The sequence below is a fragment of the Rhynchophorus ferrugineus genome, unplaced genomic scaffold (assembly GCF_030347505.1).
Source record: "Rhynchophorus ferrugineus isolate W39M unplaced genomic scaffold, kcgeb_rfMv2 rfM2, whole genome shotgun sequence".
Taxonomy (NCBI): Eukaryota; Metazoa; Arthropoda; class Insecta; order Coleoptera; family Curculionidae; genus Rhynchophorus; species Rhynchophorus ferrugineus.
The window spans coordinates 83,349,838-83,374,877 of record NW_027472581.1 but is presented as its reverse complement, the minus strand read 5'-3'; the positions used below and the strand labels follow the sequence as shown (position 1 = coordinate 83,374,877).

Below are 25,040 nucleotides of genomic sequence, written 5' to 3'. Positions count from 1 at the left end.
ACAATAACAAAAGTTGCTACTAACATAGTAATACTTCGATGAAATTTTAGTGAAACAATTGTTAACACTATGAGGACATTACCTTAAAGGAAAATTTAAAAAAATTGCGAAACCATGATTTGATGGCCAATCAAATCATTTACAACTCTTTTACAATGTATTTACGATTGCAAGCATATCAATAAGTTCAGAATACAGCACCAATATAATTAGAAAAATTTATATGTTTATAAAAATTATGATTACTAAGTAAATAACAAAAACACATAATATTACAACATATCTTATTCCAGTAATTGGTAAACATCTGAAAACTCATATAAGTCTAAAATTTAATTATTTATTGTTCAAATCGTGCAGTAAATTTCTTTAATTTTTCATCCTTATAACTACTAAGAAATCTTAATCCTTTAATCTAGCATACTGTCCAGCTAAAGATAACAGCTAAACGTTTTCAAAAAATCAGTATATTAAGGAAGAACTCATTTATCTATATTCTCAAGCAAAAAAAAGACAGTTGCTACATGAAAGCTCCCATCAAAATAGTTCAATAATTCATTGGGAGTTTACTTATTAACAATGGCCAAAAGACGAAAATCTCCAAATATCAAAAAATTCACTTGAGTACAAACTGAAACAGTCTGCGTCAATTTCAAATATAAATTTATGTGCTGCAAACACTCCCTTTGTATCTGGTAGAATCAGAAAAGTGTTAAGTTTATGAACGTTTTAACAAGTAACTATAATAATAGCTTTAACTTAAACAGCTGGCAAGCAACTGTCAACAAACTACGAAAGATTAAACTTCAAACAAAAACAGTATGAGGAAAAAATATATGAGCAATATCAATAGCAGTGTGCAATATCTAAAATTTTGTTGTATCTTGCACTTTTAACATGAGGTTTCCTAAGGAACATCTAGTTTAGAACAAAAAATGTGTTCATCGTCAGAAAAACGACCAAATGCGAACCTTGAGAGTATCCGCAAGAACCAGTCGACATTAGTTAATGCACGACAGGACTATTGCTAAAGAATTACTACTTTTTTATAAAATTCCTTGAAGATGCTAAAATATTCAAAGCTATGCCAGAAGATTCTTCTTCTTATTTATTGTATATAAAGATATATTTATTTATGTAAACATCAATTAAGGACTGAATTAAATTTAAACAGTTTTGTATAAATTAAATGCTTTAACGTTAAAAATCGTTTATGTCTTATTTCATAGAGTACCGTGCTCATTATTATTCACTGTTTGTACTTCGTTTTCATTTTAACTCTAGATAATAGTAAGATAATTATAGTAAAAAAAGAAAAATAATCGAAATATTAGACAAAAATTGTACTTGTGGTAGGACTTTTAATACAAGCTTTACACAAACAACTGTAATTCTAGCAACTCATGGTCCATATTCATCAGTAATTACGATCATAACACGCCACAAACTGAAAATCCTTCAAAATTAATTCATAACCTTATAAATTCTATTAGCATAAATAGCTATAAAGCTTCGTTCTATTGTACTTTAGAGTGTCATAAATTAATTCACTTGTGTTCTTTATTTAAATTAACATTGACCATTTACCAATACTTTAAATATTTTTACATTTATATGTTCAATATTTATTAAGTACATTCGTTAGATAAAAAGACTTACAAATGTTGTTCTATTTTCTATACTTTAATACATTTATTACTTCATCGCTATCTCTTTAACTCTTTCAACCATTAAGTTAGCCACACAATACAAATAATATTGCCAAGCCAACCATATTCTACTATAAACTAAATATTATAATGTTAACATTTGTTATTACCCGTTAAATAAAAGACTTCTCCATGCAAATTTACTTAAAATTAATCTTTAGTAATTTAGAAAAAAATATAGCTAGAAATTGGTGAACAAAATGTACTTCTAGTAAATGCATTATTTCATTTTATTAATTAAATAATTTTGTGTTTTAGGTGCAGCACTATATCTTGGTGGTGCAAGCTCAAGATTCGGGCATCCACCCATTATCCAGCACCCTTACCGTCTACTGTAACGTTTTGGATTTGAACGACAATACTCCGTTGTTCGATCCCATGTCTTACAGTAACGAAATCTTCGAAAATGTCACGGTAGGCACCAGTGTGGTTACTGTCAGTGCAACAGATCTTGACTCTGGTAAGTATCACTTTCACTTTCAAACATTCGATGTCATTCAAATAAAATATTTGACTTTTATGGAGTCTAATTCTGTATAAATTATTATTGCTCTTACTGGTTCAACAATCTGTTCAATGGGTAATAAGTATATCTTATGATACTTATTATATAGACGACATGTAACGAGTCACTTAAATAAATGATTTCCTGTGTAAAATATCTTATTCTAAATCTTACTCTAAAACATATATAGTCTATTCGGTTTTAGTTCAATTTGGCTTAGACATACAACAAAATGCTAATCTAAATAAAATAATTGAATAAAAATGTCCTCAAATATAATTTATTTTAACGTTATAGTACATCTAAAAACTACAGTTAATTATACACCGAGAATAGTTTATAGGTTAGAATTATAACCTGTTATCATTATTGCTTTCAAGAATTTTGCATACGCCTGACAACCATTTGACTTTGACAGACTCATTCGTTTACTTGTTCGGACAAATCACACGGTATTGTATCTCTTTTTAACTAGAATAAAATGAGAAGGAAAATATTGTCTGATTCTAAAACGAATTTACAAATGGTGGCAGGTAATACATTAAACATTTTGGTGATGTATGTACAAAAAAACCTTGAATAGACTATATGCCTATTAATCAGATCAGATGATAGTAAACATTTTAGTCTGAGAACTTCACTGCTATCACTCACATTCAGTTAAATTAATTCATTCAGCTAAATATTCATTTGTATAACAATATCTTGTTGCCTTATCTTGTTATAGGTATTATAATTTCATACACTCAATTTTTGATAATAACTAAGACCTCACATTATTTTCACGGGAGCATTATTCATTCCTCAACATTCACAATTTTTGTTGAAATGAATTCATGATATACAAAGCCACAAATAACCATAACTATATACAACAACAAAATATACATTCACGCTTAAGTGACTCTAAAATAGTGCTTTAGTAGCAACGAGATTGACTCGGTTATGACTCCGTAAATCTCCAAAAATAAAGCAACGAAATACGCTTTTGAAGAGGATTCATATTAAATAGAAAAATCCATACAATGATGGAAAGTGTCGCCATCATTGTATGGACTGTTAATTCCAAAATATTTTAAAATATATTCATATCTAAAATATAAATCAACTAAAATCCAAGGAAAACGCTAGCATAAGACCTTAAAATTGCATGCTTTTTCTCTTACGTTGAAATGTCAATGGCAATATTCATTGTAGAACTACTGTTTTCGACAAATGAGAAAAAGCTTAAAAATCCCACTCAAAGCATATCTCGTGCACAATTTCTAGGACCATGCTTTCGATCAAAAATGTTTACAGTAAAACCTTTCTCACATTTTTTTATATTAATATCTTAGAACTTCAATAATCTGCCCATGTGCAATAAGTATTATTATATGATTTCCTTTATATAATATGACTATCCTGACATGTAGAAGATCGCTTCAGTAAGTGATCGACTCTACAACTTATAATCTAAATCTTATTCTCGATACTATTCTAACTTATTCTAAAAAGTATTGTTACTTATTCTAGAGATTACTAAAGCTCGCTTTATGTGTCTATTAATCAGTTCGTATGGTAGTTTGCGACTATGCACTACACTGTCATCGCGCTCATTTAAATATTTGGCGACTGCATTTGGATGTACTAATAGTCTTTCAGAGTACTTCGCACTAACACCTCGAACCACCCTCGTTATGGGTTCTATGGGGACATCGCGCTGAATTAGTTTGTTGGAGACAAAAAGTAACACGAAAAGTAATATGGGGTATCGACGATGACTCGCAACACTTTATTCTGGAACTTCTGGAAGATGGCTATGTTAGATTTGCTAGTTGTACCCCACAGTTCAATACCATATGTCCAAATGGGCCTAAGTATTGACTTATACATCAAAACCTTGCTATCTAATGTTAGTTTAGATTTACGCGCTATCAGCCAATACATTTGGTTTAGTTTAAGCACAAGCTGTTTGCGTTTTGTCACTATATGTTTTTTCCACACCAAACGTCGATCAAAATGCACTCCCATATATTTAGCGTTATCTGCTTGCGGAAGTTCGCGATTATTCAATTTTACTGCGAGACATGTTCTTCTACGCAGGGTAACAGTTACATGGGTAGATTTTGTCTCATTTGCTTTGATACACCACGTTTTCAAGCACGATTCGACTTTGTTAAGATGAAGTAGAAGTTTTCTTTTCTCTCGTGTGATGATAAAACCGCTGTGTCGTCAGCATATGTTACAACAATAGTGTTTCCTGAGGTCGGTAGTTCAACTGTATACAATAGATATACCAATGAGCCAAGAACACTGCACAACACTCAAATATATTGGGTGTAGGTCAATTTATTCGTCACCCTGTTTGACAAAATGTCCATCTCTCTCACATTTTTAATGAACCAGAATTTGGTTTATATTGACTTTGAAAGATTTAACAGTACATCTCAGATCACAGATGTAACTTGATATACAAATTAATAAAATAACAGCTAATACCAACTACTAGCCGACTACTAATCCAAACATTGGGTTTTTTTGATAATGCCATTGATTTTACACGAGTAGATCTTTGATCTTTAGTGACTGATGCTTCAACTTTACCGAAACCACATCAGTTTCACATACACAAATCATGGTTAAAAACGTCGGCAAAGAATAATGGTGGTCTAAATCCAAAGTTAACTGACAGAGACCGAGGAGCATTAAAATCATTGTGTCCAGACGACATAAAACTACCGCAGCAAAAGTGACAGTAGAAATCAAAACTCACTTGAGTAATACTCTTTCGACAAAAACAGTTTCAGTTTCATTGTTGATTTGAGGAACATCAATATGTCATCAAACATATTCCTGTACATCAAAACTATCAGACCTTAATATAACTTAACCATTAGGAAAAGTTTTATAAGAAATACTGAGGAAAAGAGTCTCATCTCTGCCATCGTTGAACCAATTGGCGGATGATTTAATAGGCGGATAGACGAATAAGACAACATTCTGTTGGAAACTGTCCAGTCACTCTACGAATATATTCCGCGAAAATTTGCAGCTATTTTTAAAAGGATACATTACTCCAACATCTCCGTATTTGGCGCATATTGGCTTCATTTAATTATAAAACAGAGAATAATCCGAGTTTGGCTCATGCGTATATACAACTTTATTTACTTTTTTTTATCGTGATTATTAGCTCTAATGTCGAATATATTAAGCAGGTAAATAGAATCAGAAGGTAAATAAAAATGGTAAAATTTTGGAAATAACACATTTTATTTAAAAAAGTATTGAATAAAACGAAATAATAAAAATATAATTAATATATGTCCAGCTATTCTATCTTTATAAAAACATGATATTACACATCATTATTATATTTTATAATTATTATATTATACACCAATATGACAAATAATTGATTTAATGTTGAAACTATATATAAGGAGGGAAATAAACATTGAAATTTTTTTGAAATAACACATTTTATTTCAAAAATTATTGAATAAAATTAAATAATAAAAGTAAGTTCTATATGTCTTACTATTTTTATAAAAACACCATATTTAAATAAATTTACATATTTAAACAATTAACAAGAACCATATAAATAAACATTACCATAAAAAAGACTAAAATCGTTTTGATCAAACCCAGCCAGTATAGTTAATATAATAATATTTTTTATATAATAAAATATACATCTTAGCTCTAAAATAAAATTTAAATGTTTACTAAAATATATTGCGTTTAAAATAAATGTCTAATTATTATCAGTTACTACAGTTTTTGCTACTATTGTTAATGCACAAACCTCATTAATGACTTGACTACTTCCAACACAACAATTATTTTCTTCTTTGTTCTTGTTATCATTAAATTTTGGCATATGTTGATACCTATTCCGTCGTTGAAAACGATGTATTATAAATTTGGCAACTTAAGTGCTCACTATAAATAAAATTGAAGCTGTTTGGATTTTAGAACCTTTAAAAATTTGACCTTATATTCTGCACTTCCCTTGTTCTTCCATATTCTTCCTAATCCCTAGATATTGTGGGGTAATGTATCCTATTTTTAAAACAAATAGTTGCTCAGCACCTTAACAAATAAATAAATATTATTTACATGACATAGTGAAATGTTCATAGTATATTATACATCGCCTGTATATGTATAAAAACTGCATAAACACTGCTGCCCCTTACGGAAAAAAATATTTAAAAAACATTAATATAATTTTGACATAATACAAAACCAAACCACCTTTATATGAACTCATATATACCGAGTATACCGCCCTGTTATATATTCAAAGAACGAGACGGCATTATTTTTGACTGATATTATAACGTGAGAATCTGCAAATACCACCGATGGTTCTTGATATTCAGCGCGCAAACCCGCTATCGATAACGACCGTACTTTTTTCGATGTTATTGCAAATAATCCAACGGTTTTATAAATACCCAGAATCACCAGTCAGGCACCATTCATTGTACATACGCAATGAACTCAAAGAACAACATATGAATAACATTAGCTGCTCTTTTAACAATACGCTGCCACACAGGAAAGTTAAATTCAGAGTGGAAAAGAAATATATTCAAAGCCACGAATACATAACTTTGGATAAGGTTTCGATAATTGTTTTAAATACTATTCTATTCCATTATAAGTAGCTGGTAAAAGAGTATTAAATAGTTTTAAAAGAATATTTATATTTTTCATAAATATCATAACCATATTGTCAAGTTGTGAAATTACTACATGATCTTACAACAATGAAGAAAATAACTGTACAGTTTTACACAACACGTGATTATACTCGAAAGCTGCTTCTATAATTATAACATTGTTGGTAGTCAATGCTGAGGTATTTATCTAGGAGAACCCATTAGTCCTTATTTCATCCCTACGATAGTAATATTTATGTATTAACAATGCTGATATTTTGCATTAAATGCATTTCAATGTACTACAAGATCAAAGGATTTAATGATTTTGAGTATGCATCTTGCTTGAGTGTTATCTAAAACTTGAAAAACTTCGGTATTAACATGACTGTAGGACCGGTCCCACCTGTTTCTTTCCGACTTTCTAAAAATGGTTTCCGCTAAAATCAATTAAAGGACAGTTAAAATACGGTCTGTATAGAATATTCGAAATGCAGCATGTGAATCCTTCAAAGAGATGTATCCACATGTAAGGATCTCTATTTTTGTATGTTGGTAATAATGTATCTATAATATGCCGAATTTGAAAGCAAACTTCCGTTGAAATTTTCGTATAATTATCATTAGTTACAGCTTTAAATACTCCGTAATGTCTGTCGTAGATATTGCTTTCATAAATCGTGTATATTAGAAAGACACTAGCTAATGTTAATGCTTTTATAGCTAATAATTTTTAATGATAACCAATTAGCTTTATTTTTATTATCTTTCAATAGCTATGAGTGACAAAAGGCACCAACAAAAATCAAAACGCTGATGCTTGAGAATTGTTGTATAACTCCTTGTTATTAGAGTTGTTAGGGAGTTGGTTCAAAGAGTAATAAATATCTTTTAAGCTTGTTTCTAAAGTTATGACTGATAGTTTGGTTATAACTACTACACAATATATTTTATAAAAATATATATTATATTTCACATTATGGCCAATAATATTAAATAAAATGTGCGTAGGCGTAAAATAAGTTTTGAGTGATAAATCAATTATTTTTATATTAGTCAACAATGCATTGTACTCCTACAACAATAGAGCACTATTTTTTATATAAAACATGTTTGTAAAGAAGTTAGACAAAAATACAAGAAAATCAACTGCAAGACAAACTGCAAGAAATATGCATAAACTATTCAGAAATTAGTCCACAAATGAACTAATGTTGAGCTAATATTAATAATAACATAATACCGACTTGGTTGGCGAAATGGTAAAGGCGACAGGACCGTCCACCTACTGTTGCATTAGTCGCAGGTTCGAATCCTACTAGGGCATGGTTGTAAATTTATATTTGTGATTGTTTAATATTCGTGATTGTCCTAGGTAAGAGTGCTAAATCCGACAAGGATAATGACCGCAGTCACGCCGGTAGCCAGGTTGGGTAAGACCAAATGTGTTCTGAGATGATTTCTAAGTTGTTCACTCGCCAGTCGGTAGACTTAATGCTGAGGACCGTGGTTCAGAGTCCACGTCAAACAGTAAGTCCTGTCCAGATAAACCCGCGTTGGTAAAAGGAGACATTAAAATATACAAAAAGTAATTATATAATAAAATATAAAATAATAATCATAAATGACAAGGGAGTGTTGATTTTTTATCCATGTCTATATACAAGAATATATAGAAGATATGTAAACCTACCCTAAAAGTTACATAATAAAATTTGGATTAATAAATTAATTATTTACATATTAATTAATTTATTTGTGCTAATGATAATTATGCTTTATGCAAAAATACTATTATAATTACTACTTTTTATAAAACTTACACTGTTGTTGACTATTGAGCGATCACTTATTCCCAAAATACAAAGGAAAATATTATCTAACTTCAAGCCTTCAACAATTGTCAATAAAATTCCATCCTGATTAGATTACAAAAAGCAAACTTTTACAGCCTGATATGTGTGTGTTATGGCAAACACAAGTTTCAACCATTTCGAACAATACTTAGTACAGGCTATGTATGAATCAAAATATTGTCACTGCAATGAAGTAAAGTAAAAGAAACTAAACAGAGATCTATTTTGAAAGTTTAGGAGAGAATGGTAATTTGTGCATTTTATTTACCCAAATATTACAAGGTAATTTGATACACTTCTTCCTTTCACGGAGCTGCTGAAAGTTTCAACATCAGATGTGTTAAATGATTTTTTGTCGTTTTGACGGGTGTCGTCATTTCGCGACTATACAATAGTACGGTGATGATATAATGGTGACGAGGACAGACTTAAAGTGTATATATAATATAATAAATTAATAAATAAATAATATTAATAACACAAAAAGGGGGGCTAAAAGTATAAATAGTGTATATACAATTTAAAAATGAACACAAATAGAGGACTATAAACACAACCATAACGAAGTAGAGGTTTTATCCAGACAGGTGGTAATGGTTATTTGGTTTGTAACAACCAAACTTGACATAGGCTAAATTCTATGGATAAAATCGATTTCTCGTAGAAATACGAGGAGTATGTCTGTATTTTCTCCCGTTAAGACGTTTCTAAAAGTTTCTAAAAGTAGACCATACTTGGTTCTAATCTGAATGAGCCGTGGACGGTCGTTCAGTATGTGGTAGACTGAGATAGGGGCACGGTAACAAAGCCCACAGTGAGCAGGCGGGCTCGAAGTCATCAAGTGACCGTGCGAGAAACGTCTGTGGCCTAATCTCAGTTGATTCAAAGCTACGGCATGGTGGCGAAGGGAAGGAACGCGAAGAGAGGAGAAAAAATCAGCTGTAACCTCAAAGAGCTTATTGTGGTTGGGCTGGGCCCAACGACGTTGTACCTCGTTATTTATGAAACAAGAAACGAATGGGATAAGGTCAGTATGTACATTCGTGATAGGGAAGGGAGAGGAGGCTGCAAATTTATATTTGCACTGCTCTCATTTCCCGGTATTCCAGCGTGAGAAGGGATCAATAGTAAACTTGTCCTGGTCCCATTCAGATAGAGGGCAGGGATGGTTGACCAGAGGATGGTGGAACTTCTGTTCCAGGAAACATTCGAGAGCATTTTGGGAGTCAGTCAGAATTACCTATTCTTTGAAGAATTGTGTTTTGAATATCGTGAAGAAATCAGCGGTGAATACTGTACCATATTCAGGGAGCTTGAAACGGAATGCCCGGTTGTCCACCGCAAATGCACTGCCAAGCCGGCTGCGAGATATGGAGGCATCAGTAAATATTTTGATAGCCCTGTCAAATATATTTGCATCTGTATATTACAGTCATCATCATAACATTTTTAAGTTTTTGTGTTTTAGGTTAGTGCGTCTGGATTACTCAATCACTTCAATTCTATAAAACTTCTAATATAAATTTTAAAACTATTATTTTAGTTACAGTCATCAAGACCAATATTTAACTGAGAAGTATAAGATAAGTAATCTAAATAAAATCGAAGGGCGCCAAAAATTCAAACTTTGTACGGTAAATGATGTTAATGTTTCGTGGCGCTTCTGATAAATATTTAACTGAAAATGGCAAATTTTGAAATATTTCTGGTATCTTTATTGGTAAAATCTATTTATATATCTTTTTATGGTAAAATCTTAATAACCCCACTTTTAATTTTAAAATAAATATATTTTTAATAATCTCTCTACAATATATCGTTATTTCAAATGGATATTTCTGTGATTCCTTTTACAGTCGTCTAGCCTATTCAACGACGAACCGTAACGTGTACGGTTGCCTGTATGTACGTTCGCTTTTTTCGACTTTAATTTACTCAGTGTCCGGAATCGGACGGACGGGCCGGGCCATCCTCGCGAAGAGGCACGTCAAAAAGTTAATTTGTCGACGAGGCCTTCCTTGAATCGGACGCCCGATGGACAAGAAGGAGCAGCGGAATAAAAAAACCGACGAAGACGTCGGTCAAACATCACAATATGCAGATTGGAAAATTCGTTGCGATAATACGATTAAATTGCACAATTAAATGAGCTAAAGCTGGATGGTGGTTGTCATATGGGTTTCTTTGTTATATGTGGTGCATTTCTATCTTCTTCAGATCCCTGATACTCACTTTTTAATATTTATTACATAAGAATGTAACGCTTGGTTTGTTTTAATCTTTATTTTCCAAAAACCGAATTTGTAGGGATAATTATTTGTACCTGCAAGACTAGTAATTTAATTTTTTTGCTAATAATCAACTTTGGTTTAATTTTACCTCTTAGCTCTTTAACCCAACTAATCCTCCTTTAACTTCTAAACTTCCAAATCATCTTACGTAATAAATGAAAGGCCTTTAGGGTTGTTTTTATGGCTTGGTGAATGAAGGTAAAACGAAATGAAACTGTGGTGTTTACATTATGTGACCGTTATATTAAGTTATAAAAAATGTGAAAAATACAAATAGATAAAAGAAAGCGCCGCTGGGTTTACCTGTAGACGAACTTGAGTAGTCGATAGTGGCATGTCTGAACTGAATAATGATCAGTCCACCAATCACAGAGGAATTAAAAGTGTATCTCCCAAGCATTACCTGTGAATAAGTTTAGCATTCATTTACCATCAGAGGGCGCGACTTACAATATGAGTAGCGGGAAATTTAAAATATCTTATTAATAATAATAGCAATAATAAAAATAAAATTGCAATAAAAGTTTAAAAATACATTTTATTTAAATATATGTAAAATGTAAATTGCAAATATTATTTCAAATGAGAATACTTAGAATTTTCTATGTTTAATCAATATATTATACTAACAATACATTTAAACGTAATATAACCGATTTAACACAAAACTTATACTTTTAAATATACAAAGTTTAAAAAATTATTAAATATGTAACATTTTATATTATCTTAAATATAACTCGGCCACATACAGAGTACAGTACAATATATATGTTGAAAGACTATTTATTTTGAAATGTCTTTTTAAATCTTCTTTTTTTTTGCCAAATATTTATTGTAAGTATATAATTGTACGTCATCCATAGAAGCTGTGTTATATTTAGATGTGGCAATAAAGAATGTTTCATTTATGCCTTTTGCTATTCTGTTCACTTTTCTCATCCACCGAAACAAACACCTGTTCCTTCTATTCACGTCTCGTTGAGAATGCTCAATACTGTTAATTGTTTAGAAAAATACAGGCATTTGGCCAAATAAAATTTGGCTGCTTGTTAAATTTTGTGCATAATCTGGGAACTAAATAGAACAATCGAGACATCATTTACCAGCAAAGTAAAAAAAGTCCCTGGCTTTGTCAAATTATATCTATCACACTGCCGGGCTTTTTAACTTCACTATTCAAGTCAATAAAATTTCCTGGCATATTTGGATCAATGTTTTCCTTTTTCTATGCTACATTATAAAAGACTTACACTGCAATACACTTCCACGTTTCTTGTAGTTGATGATTGTGGTCAGCCTGTGTAAAATGTACATTACAAACCCTTTTGCTCTTAGTTACGACCTCCCAAGAGATTCTCATCAGTTTTTCATTATTTATTGCTAAAAGCCATTTCTGACATCAGCAGGATCCTTAAGAAAGTTGTGCATTCTCTTTGAAACGGTACTACATCCTGGAACGCAACACCTGAGATGTCTTCAGATTTACACAAATTATTTTAATTAAAAAAGAACCATAAAAATACAGTTAACAAAATTATAATATTTAACACGTTTATAAGTTTATTAAATTTGCAAAAGAAACGCTTTCAACAAAAGCTTTGTCGAAAAATATTAAACCGAATTTTTTTGTATATAAATCAAACTGTTTCTGTAGATATTTCCTATAGAAATATAGGAATATATAATTACCAAAAAAGTCCAAAATATCAAGTAACTTCTTGATTATTTCCACCAAAAATAAACACACGTATTCTACGCCTTCTTATTTTCTAGATTAAGCTTCTGAAAACAGAAAGTATCAAATTTCAGCTTTGCTACCTAATTCATACCTCGAGTCATCTAGCCGCAAATAAACAAACTAAAACACTGTTTCTCATGCGCCCATTTAAGATACCCTTCTAAATTCTCAATAATTTGTGGACCACTCGCTGAGTGATCGAAAGTAGGCTGCCAGGTATTCGTTATCGTCTGCTAGTTGGCGCTGTTGGTACCCCGCCTGTGTTCAACATCTGGGATTATATTCCAGGTACTTTGTAGACCGAAAGAGAAAATGACTGAGAGAAATCGGTTTTCTCCATAGACTCTAGCCTATGCTAAGTTTAGAGTTACTGATCAAATAACCATTACCACTTCGGTATGGGTGCTGATGTGTGCTGTCTGGATAGAACCTCTACTCCGTTATGGTTGTTTTTGTAGTCCTATATTTGTGTTCATTTTTAAATTGTATATAGATTATTTAGACTTTTAGCCCCACTGCTTGTGTTATTAATTTTATTTATTTATTAATTTATTATTTTATATATACACTTTATGTCAGTCCCCGTCCCCATTATATCAACGCCGTACTATTGCCAAATGAGTACACCCGCTAAAGCGACAAATTAAATACAATGTACGGATTTTTTTTTCTTATTTCAAGATGACCAGCTAGAACCAAATGGTCCTTTACTGATGTACCTTCGGGTTCGGGATAGTGAAGTGATTTGCGGGTGACAGAGACCCTGGGTTACGACTGGGATTGTTGTAGTTGGTTTACTACCGAGGTTTGTGGATGGGTAGGGATTTAATCAAGGTGTTGTCGGGTTCTAAGGCGCCTATGAAGAACCTTATACCGACCGATAGTGAAATTCTTTACTAACGGGATGCCTGTTTCAAGGTGAGTGTTAACGTTCCTCATAAAACATGTGGCATTGAGACATACCCGTAGCACACCTATGCTCCGTAGAGGCAGACTGGACGGACTAGCATTTTGTACAGAGTCGCTTACTAGGGGATTGGGAGTTTACTTTTTCTGCAGAGGAGTGGAAATAGTGGGCTGTACACGCCTTTGCCTTTGCAAATGGCGTGATGTATTTGATCTGACCATTTGAGTTTGTGGTCGAACTGGAGACCAAGGTATGATACTTTCTGGAGCCAGGGGATAGGGACTTTATCAATTTTAGGCAATAGGCGTGGAACTCCTTCTTGCAATGGAACAGAATAGCCTTAGTTTTGCTCGGGCTTATCTGCAGCCGCCAGAATTTTTACCACGTAATCGCCTGGTTCAGTTGGACTTCTGGAAGTCTGTCACGGATAACGTCAGGACTAAAAAAAAAGCGGTATCATCTACATAAAATGCTGTGTGAGAATGTTTGTAGAGTGGGAAATGAGCCATATAGAGGTTGAATACGGCTGGGGATAGTGGAGCACCTTGCAGTACTCCTGCGGAAATCTGTTTACGAGAGGAGGCTGCATCACCGATCCTCACTTGAAATGACCTACCGTCCAAGTATGAATCTATCAGGGAGATTAGGTCATTCGGTAGACCAAGCTGCTTTACTTTGATTATTAGACCGTGGTGCTATAATTGATCGAAAGCTTTGGAAACATATAAACAGACGATCCCAGTTTTTCGACCTTTTCTTAATGCCTAGTGGATTGTTGCTGCGACGCGATCCTTCATCAAGCTGAAGGATTGAATGTTTGGCACGGAAACCGAATTGTTCGTTTGGGATTATGTGGTGTGCGTCTGTGAAGTTATTTAAAGCGTGTAATATCGCTTGTTCCTCAAGTTTAGAGTACCGATTTTTCGAAATAAAACTAATTTATAGATCCAATAATTAATTTTTAGGACTGCTATTTTTAATGTATCGGTAACCTTATATTTCGCTCAAGCGTTATATATACCCCTCCTGTTTTCACCGTTACATTTCTTCTTCTTTTGACAAATAATAATATATAGTCGCGTTCGCCGTGACCAACGAGCTGCGCGCAGTGCTGTTACTCGCCGCATTTGCATCCATAAATCCGGAAATTTGTCGGGCCACTGTTTCCGTCGCGCGTCCACGCCGAAAATTCGGCGTTCGCGGCACCAGCGTCCCACCGGTAGCCCCCTCCAATCCCGCGCCCCGCGTTTTTGCGGAACCGCGAGAAGGCAGCCCGGACGATCTACGGCCCCACCGAATTTACATAAACATTTTCTCGAGTCGTTTTGTTCAAATTGGTCGTAACGATTATTTATGACGGGGGGAAACGCAACCGCCAGTGCCGTGCCGGCTAACTTAACAGGTCAATTGAGAAGTCCACGCCCTATCATAGTAAAATACATTTTTTAGCAAAATTAGTTTTTTTTTAATCAGCATAATTACGTTCAAGAGTGATACACTGATTACAGCGATCCTCCAACTCAACAGGAAGTCATCACTGGGGGCCAAATCTGGAGAATACGGTGGATGTGGAAGCAATTCGAAGCCCAATTCATGGATTTTTGCCATCGTTTTTACTGACTTGTGACACAGTACATTATTTTGGTGAAGCACCACTTTCTTTTTCTTCAAGTGCGGCCGTTTTTCGGCGATTTCGTTCTTCAAGCGGTCCAATAACGCTGTGTAATAGTCACTGTTGATGGTCCTTGATGCGCATCCCAAAATACAGACGCCATAACCTTGCCAGCCAGCAGGAGCGGGTTCATCGTGTGCAGTCCACATCGTATCCACTCATCACGTTTGATCGTCTTCAAACACTACTCTGAATCGTCAACTTGTCGTTGTTTTTCGTCAAAAGTAGCTCGCGCGGCACCCACTTTGCACAGAGCTTTCTTAGACCCAAATATTCGTGAATGATATGATGTACACGTTTAGTTGATATCTTCAGAGTGTCTGCTATTTCATTCAATTTCAATGTACTGTCATTCCAAATCATTTTGTGGATTTTTTAAATGTTTTCGTCGGTAACAACCTCTTTTAGAAGTCCACTGCGTTCACCGCCATCGATGCTCATTTCAGCACGTCTAAACTTAGCATATCAATACTTGATGGTTAATTTTCCTGGGGCAGTGTCCGGAAATTCGGCATCAAGCCAAGTTTTTGCTTCAACTGTAGTATTTTTCCCTTTAAAAAGCAATATTTTATCAACATGCGAAATTCATTTTTTTTTTATTTTTTTTTAAATAACAAAAGTTGCTACACTCAAAATGCTATAATTCACAAACTAATGATCCGACAGTTATCAAATTTATACACGCATCCCTTGACTAACTAATAAAATTTAATAAATTCAATTTTTATTTTAATAATAAAAATTTATTAAAAATAATTTTAATTATTTAAATAAAAATTAAATAAAAGGACAAATCGTACTACAAAAATGGCATCGAATAATTGGAGATTCGCTATAATCAGTGTATCACCCTTTTAGTGAAGGGAATTATGTTGAATAAAAAAAAACTAATTTTGGCAAAAAAAAAATTCACTATGGTGGGCCGGGGATATTTCACTTGACCTGTTACTTACTTTTAAAGATATGTAATCATTCATTTAGTCAATTTTTGAAAATCTAAATTAAATAAATCCAGAGGAGTGTAGGATATGGAATAGAATCACTTGATCACATACATTCATCGTTTGGTACAATCGGAACGGAACAATAAAGTACTTTCAATCTCTACACGACCCAGACCTCGCAATTTGGAGAGATAAGAAAATATAATCATTCTGGTACTCTGTATTTTTTATAAAAACATAATGATGACGCTGATGATAAATATTTTTTATCAGAAAATATAACAGGTCTTCACACTGTGTAACACATTATCAAAATAAGTGTTTGTTCTAATTATGGCTTCTTCATTTGAAATAATAATATTCGGAAGCATACTTTACAGCGACAAAAAATATTAAGATCAGGGGATTATGGTGATAAAATAGAGACTGTTTAGTACCTTAAGCACTATATACCCAAACTTGAAATCTTTCAGTTAGGATGCTTTAGGCAAATTCTGCATCTTTCCGAGGACAATTATTTTATTAAAATGCGATAATCAGAGAACAGTTAAAGAACAAATCCAGTGATGCAGATTGCCAAAGTTTGGACATGGTTTGGTTGGTCGAATGAAAAGTGAATGAATTCCTCACAATCCTCACACAATCTCTTTTCTATATTAAAATATAATCAATCTGATACCCAGAATTTTTCATAAAAACATAATAATAAAATATTTTTATCAGAAAATATAACAGTTCTTCGCACTGTGTAACACATTATCAAAATAAGTATTTGTTTTAGTTATAGCTTTTTCATTTGAAGTAATAATATTCGGAAGCATACTTTACAACGACAAAAAATATTAAGATCAGGTGAGTATGGTGATAAAATAGAGACTGTATAGTACCTTAAGCACTATATTATACATTCTTACATATACTACCATTATTTACTTTTTTATATAATAAAATTTATACAGAAAAACCGTGGAACAATCCAAAAGATCCTCAACGATTGCAACATATTTAAAATTGACCAGAAATGTTCTAAAAAAATGAAGGCTTCATTATTGGTATGAGCTCCATTCCTTGTGATACCTTCAACTTCAATTGATATAACGTTGTTAGATTTTTGTGGTATTCTCTTAAGTCAGCTGAACATAATTCGGAATTCTTCAACGTCTATCATCAGTTCTTTGATTCAGTTATTTGATAATTATTAAAGTGTTTAAGTATAGAAAATTTATAATAATCACATCTTAATATAACTCTCAATAACTTGCGGTCACGACTCAATATCACCATAGTTTATTACAAGCATTAAGTCAACTCATTTTCAGTTTATATCCTGATTTTTTCAGACAACATTCTCCTACACGAATTTCGCCCGAACGATTCTTCAATTTTTCATCTCCAGTCAACAAAACAACGCTAATTCCTAATGATAAGTCATCATTTGGTACAAACGGAACGGAACAATAAAATACTTTCGGTCCCTACACGACCCAGACCTCGCAATTTGTAGAGATAAGAAAATATAATCATTCTGGTACTCTGAATTTTTCATAAAAACATAATGATGATGCTGATGATAAATATTTTTTATCAGAAAATATAACAGGTCTTCACACTGTGTAACACATTATCAAAATTAGTGTTTGTTCTAATTATGGCTTCTTCATTTGAAATAATTATATTCGGAAGCATACTTTACAGCGACAAAAAATATTAAGATCAGGGGATTATGGTGATAAAATAGAGACTGTATAGTACCTTAAGCACTATATTATACATTCTTACCATATACTACCATTATTTACTTTTTTATATAATAAAATTTATACAGAAAAACCGTGGAACAATCCAAAAGATCCTTAACGATTGCAACACATTTAAAATTGACCAGAAATGTTCTAAAAAAATGAAGGCTTCATTATTGGTATGAGCTCCATTCCTTGTGATACCTTCAACTTCAATTGCTATAACGTTGTTAGATTTTTGTGGTATTCTCTTAAGTCACCTGAACATAATTCGAGATTCTTCAACGTGTATCATCAGTTCTTTGATTCAGTTATTTGATAATTATTAAAGTGTTTAAGTATGGAAAATTTATAATAATCACATCTTAATATAACTCTCAATAACTTGCGGTCACGACTCAATATCACCATAGTTTATTACAAGCATTAAGTCAACTCATTTTCAGTTTATATCCTGATTTTTTCAGACAACATTCTCCTGCGCGAATTTCGCCCGAACAATTCTTCAATTTTTCATCTCCAGTCAACAAAACAACGCTAATTCCTATTGATAAATCATCATTTGGTACAAACGGAACGGAACAATAAAATACTTTCGGTCTATACACGACCCAGACCTCGCAATTTGGAGAGATAAGAAAATATAATCACTCTGGTACACTGAATTTTTCCTAAAAACATAATGATGATGCTGATGATAAATATTTTTTATCAGAAAATATAACAGGCCTTCACACTGTGTAACACATTATCAAAATAAGTGTTTGTTCTAATTATGGCTTCTTCATTTGAAATAATAATATTCGGAAGCATACTTTACAGCGACAAAAAATATTAAGATCAGGGGATTATGGTGATAAAATAGAGACTGTATAGTACCTTAAGCACTATATTATACATTATACATTATTAACAGAATGTTCTAACAAAAGCAAATGCAGAAGATCATGTACTTCGGAAAGGGAGTACAAAAAAGGAAGTGACATCTACGCCTGAAGCAATAAACCTAATCAGACAAGGAGCTTCAGCTTCTCTAAGAGGTTGCGTGAAGAAGAGAGAAATACTACAATCAAGTCGGGCACTTCTTTGTTCAAACAAATCTTTTACCAATTCTTCTCTAAATCTCCAATATTTGGACACTTTTATACTGTTACAGTTTGATATACTCAAACTTGCAATCTTTCAGATAGGAAGCTATAGGCAAATTCTGCATCTTTCCGAGGACAATTATTCTATTAAAATGCGATAATCAGAGAACAGTTAAAGAACAGATCCAGAGATGCAGATTGCCAAAGTTTGGACATGGTTTGGTTGGTCGAATGAAAAGTGAATGAATTCCTCACAATCCTCACACAATCTCTTTTCTATATTAAAATATAATCAATCTGATACCCAGAATTTTTCATAAAAACATAATGATAAAATATTTTTATCAGAAAATATAACAGTTCTTCGCACTGTGTAACACATTATCAAAATAAGTATTTGTTTTAGTTATGGCTTCTTCATTTGAAGTAATAATATTCGGTAATAATATTAATATTCGGTAATAATATTTGAAGTAATTAATATAAGACTGTATAGTACCTTAAGCACTATATTATACATTCTTACGCTATACTACCATTATTTACTTTTTTATATAATAAAATTTATACAGAAAAACCGTGGAATAATCCAAAAGATCCTCAACGATTGCAACATATTTAAAATTGACCAGAAATGTTCTAATGAAATGAAGGCTTCATTATTGGTATGAGCTCCATTTCTTGAGATACCTTCAACTTCAATTGCTATAACGTTGTTAGATTTTTGTGGTATTCTCTTAAGTCACCTGAACATAATTCGAGATTCTTCAACGTCTATCATCAGTTCTTTGATTCAGTTATTTGATAATTATTAAAGTGTTTAAGTATGGAAATTTTATAATAATCACATCTTAATATAACTCTCAATAACTTGCGGTCACGACTCAATATCACCATAGTTTATTAGATGCATTAAGTCAACTCATTTTCAGTTTATATCATGATTTTTTCAGAAAACATTCTCCTACACGAATTTCGTCCGAACGATTCTTCAATTTTTCATCTCCAGTCAACAAAACAACGCTAATTCCTATTGATAAGTCATCATTTGCTACAAACGGAACGGAACAATAAAATACTTTCGGTCTCTACACGACCCAGACCTCGCAATTTGGAGAGATAAGAAAATATAATCATTCTGGTACTCTGAATTTTTCATAAAAACATAATGATGATGCTGATGATAAATATTTTTCATCAGAAAATATAACAGGTCTTCACACTGTGTAACACATTATCAAAATAAGTGTTTGTTCTAATTATGGCTTCTTCATTTGAAATAATAATATTCGGAAGCATACTTTACAGCGACAAAAAATATTAAGATCAGGGGATTATGGTGATAAAATAGAGACTGTATAGTACCTTAAGCACTATATTATACATTATATATTATTAACAGAATGTTCTAACAAAAGCAAATGCAGAAGATCATGTACTTCGGAAAGGGAGTACAAAAAAGGAAGTGACATCTACGCCTGAAGCAATAAACCTAATCAGACAAGGAGCTTCAGCTTCTCTAAGAGGTTGCGCGAGGAAGAGAGAAATACTACAATCAAGTCTGGCACTTCTTTGTTCAAACAAATCTTTTACCAATTCTTCTCTAAATCTCCAATATTTGGACACTTTTATACTGTTACAGTTTGATATACTCAAACTTGCAATCTTTCAGATAGGAAGCTATAGGCAAATTCTGCATCTTTCCGAGGACAATTATTCTATTAAAATGCGATAATCAGAGAACAGTTAAAGAACAGATCCAGAGATGCAGATTGCCAAAGTTTGGACATGGTTTGGTTGGTCGAATGAAAAGTGAATGAATTCCTCACAATCCTCACACAATCTCTTTTCTATATTAAAATATAATCAATCTGATACCCAGAATTTTTCATAAAAACATAATAATAAAATATTTTTATCAGAAAATATAACAGTTCTTCGCACTGTGTAACACATTATCAAAATAAGTATTTGTTTTAGTTATGGCTTCTTCATTTGAAGTAATAATATTCGGAAGCATACTTTACAACGACAAAAAATATTAAGATCAGGTTTTATGGTGATAAAATAGAGACTGTATAGTACCTTAAGCACTATATTATACATTCTTACATATACTACCATTATTTACTTTTTTATATAATAAAATTTATACAGAAAAACCGTGGAACAATCCAAAAGATCCTCAACGATTGCAACATATTTAAAATTGACCAGAAATGTTCTTAAAAAATGAAGGCTTCGTTATTGGTATGAGCTCCATTTCTTGTGATACCTTCAACTTCAATTGCTATAACGTTGTTAGATTTTTGTGGTATTCTCTTAAGTCACCTGTACATATACATACCTGTACTGTACATATAATCACATCTTAATATAACTCTCAATAACTTGCGGTCACAACTCAATATCACCATAGTTTATTAGATGCATTAAGTCAACTCATTTTCAGTTTATATCATGATTTTTTCAGACAACATTCTCCTACACGAATTTCGTCCGAACGATTCTTCAATTTTTCATCTCCAGTCAACAAAACAACGCTAATTCCTATTGATAAGTCATCATTTGGTACAAACGGAACGGAACAATAAAATACTTTCGGTCTCTACACGACCCAGACCTCGCAATTTGGAGGGCATTGTTATCTGGACGAATTTTAATTACTTCGGTTGGTGCCTTGATCGTCCAATTCGCCATGGTGTCCCGCCAAAGGCCGACGTTAACCGTAGAGAGTGTGTACTGGCCTCTGCGCCTGTCAGGATGAAGATATATTCAAGTTCCTTTGAAATTGACAGGGTCCAACTCAAAATGAAGATTAAGTTATTTTAAATTTCTCTACATGGCAGTTTTTTTAAACCCTACGAAATGTAAATAATACTCAATATTTTAGTAATTGTCTAGGTTTGTCTAATAGAAGCATTGTCTCATATAAAAATTCTACTTCGTACAATCGTACATATTAATAGATAGATGAATGCAAAAAATTGATAAAAATGATTTCTTGTGCTGACCTGCAAATCTACATCCGCAAAAGTTTGGTAATATTAAAAACTATACAATACCTTACGCACCATAATATATACTCTTACCATATGGTGCCACGCCTTAAATTGTTCTTTTAAATTTTTAAAATTTTAAATGTTCTTAACTGTATATTAAACTTCTTTAACTTTTCCTATCAACTCGACCAACCTCATTTAGTGATTATGACTATAAAGATTTTATGACTTCATTTACATTTCATTACTTAATTTAAAGTAATATTTTTCTGAAACATTTTTTACAGAGACAAAAAAATATTAAAAGGACCCAAATCAGAAGAGTTTGGTAATAACAGAGACTGTACAGTACCCTAAAGGCTATACCTATTATTATCTTATGCTGTTAGCACTTTGGCCATCTTTCCTGCCGACTCTACCAACTGTTATTTTGATTATGATGTATCAGAGTTTTATTCGCTAATATTTATTGCACACAATATGCCTAAACATATTTACAATTGACCAGGATGTTCTAATAAAAGAATGAAATGCAGAAGATCATGTACTTGGGAAAGGTAGTACAAAAAAGGAAGTGACATCTACGCCTGAAGCAATAAACCTAATCGGACAAGGAGCTTCAGCTTCTCTAAGATGTTGCGCGGGGAAGGGAGAAATACTACAATCAAGTCGGGCACTTCTTTCCTCAAACAAATATTTTACCAATTATTCTATAAATCTTCAATATTTGGACACTTTTACACTGTACTTATATACTGTTACAGTCTGATATACACAAACTTGGATCTTTCAGATAGGATGCTTTAGGCAAACTCTGCATCTTTCCGAGGTCAATTATTCGATTAAAATGCGGTAATCAGAGAACAGTGAAGGAGCAAATCCAGAGATGCGGATTGCAATGGTTTGAACATGTTTGTCGAATGAAAAGTGAATGAATTCCTCACAATCCTCGCACCATCCCTTTTCTATAAGAAAATTTAATCAGACTGGTACTCTGTATTTTTTATAAAAACATAATGATGACGCTAATGATAAATATTTTTATCAGAATATATAACAGGTCTTCGCATTGTATAACACATTATCAAAATAAGTATTTGTTTTAGTTATGGCTTCTTCATTTGAAGTAATAATTTTCTGAAACATAGTTTACAGCGACAAAATATATTAAGATCAATGTAGTATGGTGGTAAAATAGAGACTGTATAGTATCTTAAGCACTATATTATACATTTTTACGCTATACTACGATTATTTACTTTTTTATATAATAAAATATATACAGAAAACCCGTGGAACAATGTAAAAGATCCTAAACGATTGCAACATATTTAAAATTGACCAGAAATGTCCTAAAAAATGGAGGCTTCATTATTGGTATGAGCTCCATTTCTTGAGATATCTTCAACTTCAATTGCTATAACGTTGTTAGTTTTTTGTGGTATTCTCTTAAGTCAGATGAACATAATTAGGAATTCTTCAACGTCTATCATCAGCTCTTTCGCAAATTTAATCTCATTTTATCCACTAATTGAATCTTACGTTAGTTGGAGGGTTAAAGTTCCACATTGAGATGAAACATTTTTTGCAGCATGAATTTAGACGAATCTAGAGCAGAGAAGCATTGCTGAATATTTTTGTCGGTGTACATAAACCTTTTGTGACCTCCGAAAGTCGTTTTCATGTTGATTTGTTGAAAAAGCATTATTTCATAAGTCTGATAACAATCTGTGACAGTCATTTCAACTGCCTTAATTTAACTTTTAAGAAAATAAAGTTCCTCTGTATCAAATAAACCGCAGCGCTGCTGAACCCAACAAAAGGCGACAAAGAATTCCATATTTTTTTCGTACGAAATGACAAATAACAATTCCCAGTAATCGGCAGGAAGATTACAGGATAAGATGGCGCTGGATGTATAGTGTCCTATGGACAATACCTTTAATTATACGTCATTACCCATTGAAAATAACCTCACAGGTCAGGTGAATACAATAAATTTCTATTTTTCTCTCTGCGGCTGGCATAGAAATTGTTCGTCTCGCGGACGGAATGTGATTTATTGAAAATCGCGCATATTCTAAAGTAAATCTTCAGAGTATATTGAACCTATTTCAATATTATATTGGTTTTTGCGTTGGTTTCGCTATACGGGCATTATTTCCGTAATACCCACATTATCATAATTTATATTAATAGGTCTATAAATAAGTTTTAAAGGGGATTTTTTAAACTTGAAATTCTATTACGCAAAATCGATTCGAAAGCTGATAGCCGATCTCTCAGGAAATTTACGGTTTCCACTTCGGACGATGTATTTTTTAAGACTATTCACTAATCATATTTTGGCGTCTTTATAAGGAGTGAAGCTTTACTCAAACAACTCATAACTCAAAAGTATAAATTGTAGTCGATAGCGATAACCACTGATGGTTTTGTTGTTGATGTTGATGCATGATCAGGTGGCCGCCATGATTTTTCTCGTTTTGGATTATTGTAATTATTACAATTCACTTCTTATCGCCAGTGACAATACGATGCAAGAAACTTTTCCAATTTTGCCATTAAAATAGCCTTTCACACATGACCAAACACCCTTCGGTGTCTCTTGGCTTTAATCTCTTCATTCAATCTTCTCTAGGTTGTTCAAACGATAGGAAATAGTTTATTGTTTTACTCCCAAAAACTATATGTCCTTCTTTCGTTTTACATGAATCATCATCGAGTAATGCTTTCCAATCTTCGGGTTCAATTTCTTTTTTGCTGTTTGTTTTAGGTATTAAAATCACTTTCAATACGTATTCACATCTTGAAATCGATGGAGCATGGTTGCTATAAGTTTCACACCGCTTGCAATAACCTTCAGCTGCCCTTAATTAGAAAATTTTAAAAAAATCCAATTTACTCTATGCGCTGAATGTTGTTCTTGTC

The 25,040-nt window shown here is 32.6% G+C and overlaps 1 protein-coding gene across 3 annotated transcripts in view; it reads left to right on the top strand.

The window, feature by feature from the left end:
- The window catches only part of ft (cadherin-related tumor suppressor fat), a 356,891-nt gene that overhangs the window by 268,141 nt on the left and 63,710 nt on the right, over window positions 1-25,040 (top strand). For all 3 annotated transcript variants that reach the window (XM_076396624.1, XM_076396623.1, XM_076396625.1), the window contains exon 4: window positions 1,968-2,169. In XM_076396624.1, the coding sequence (XP_076252739.1) occupies window positions 1,968-2,169 (202 nt within the window). The remainder of the gene's footprint in view (window positions 1-1,967; window positions 2,170-25,040) is intronic.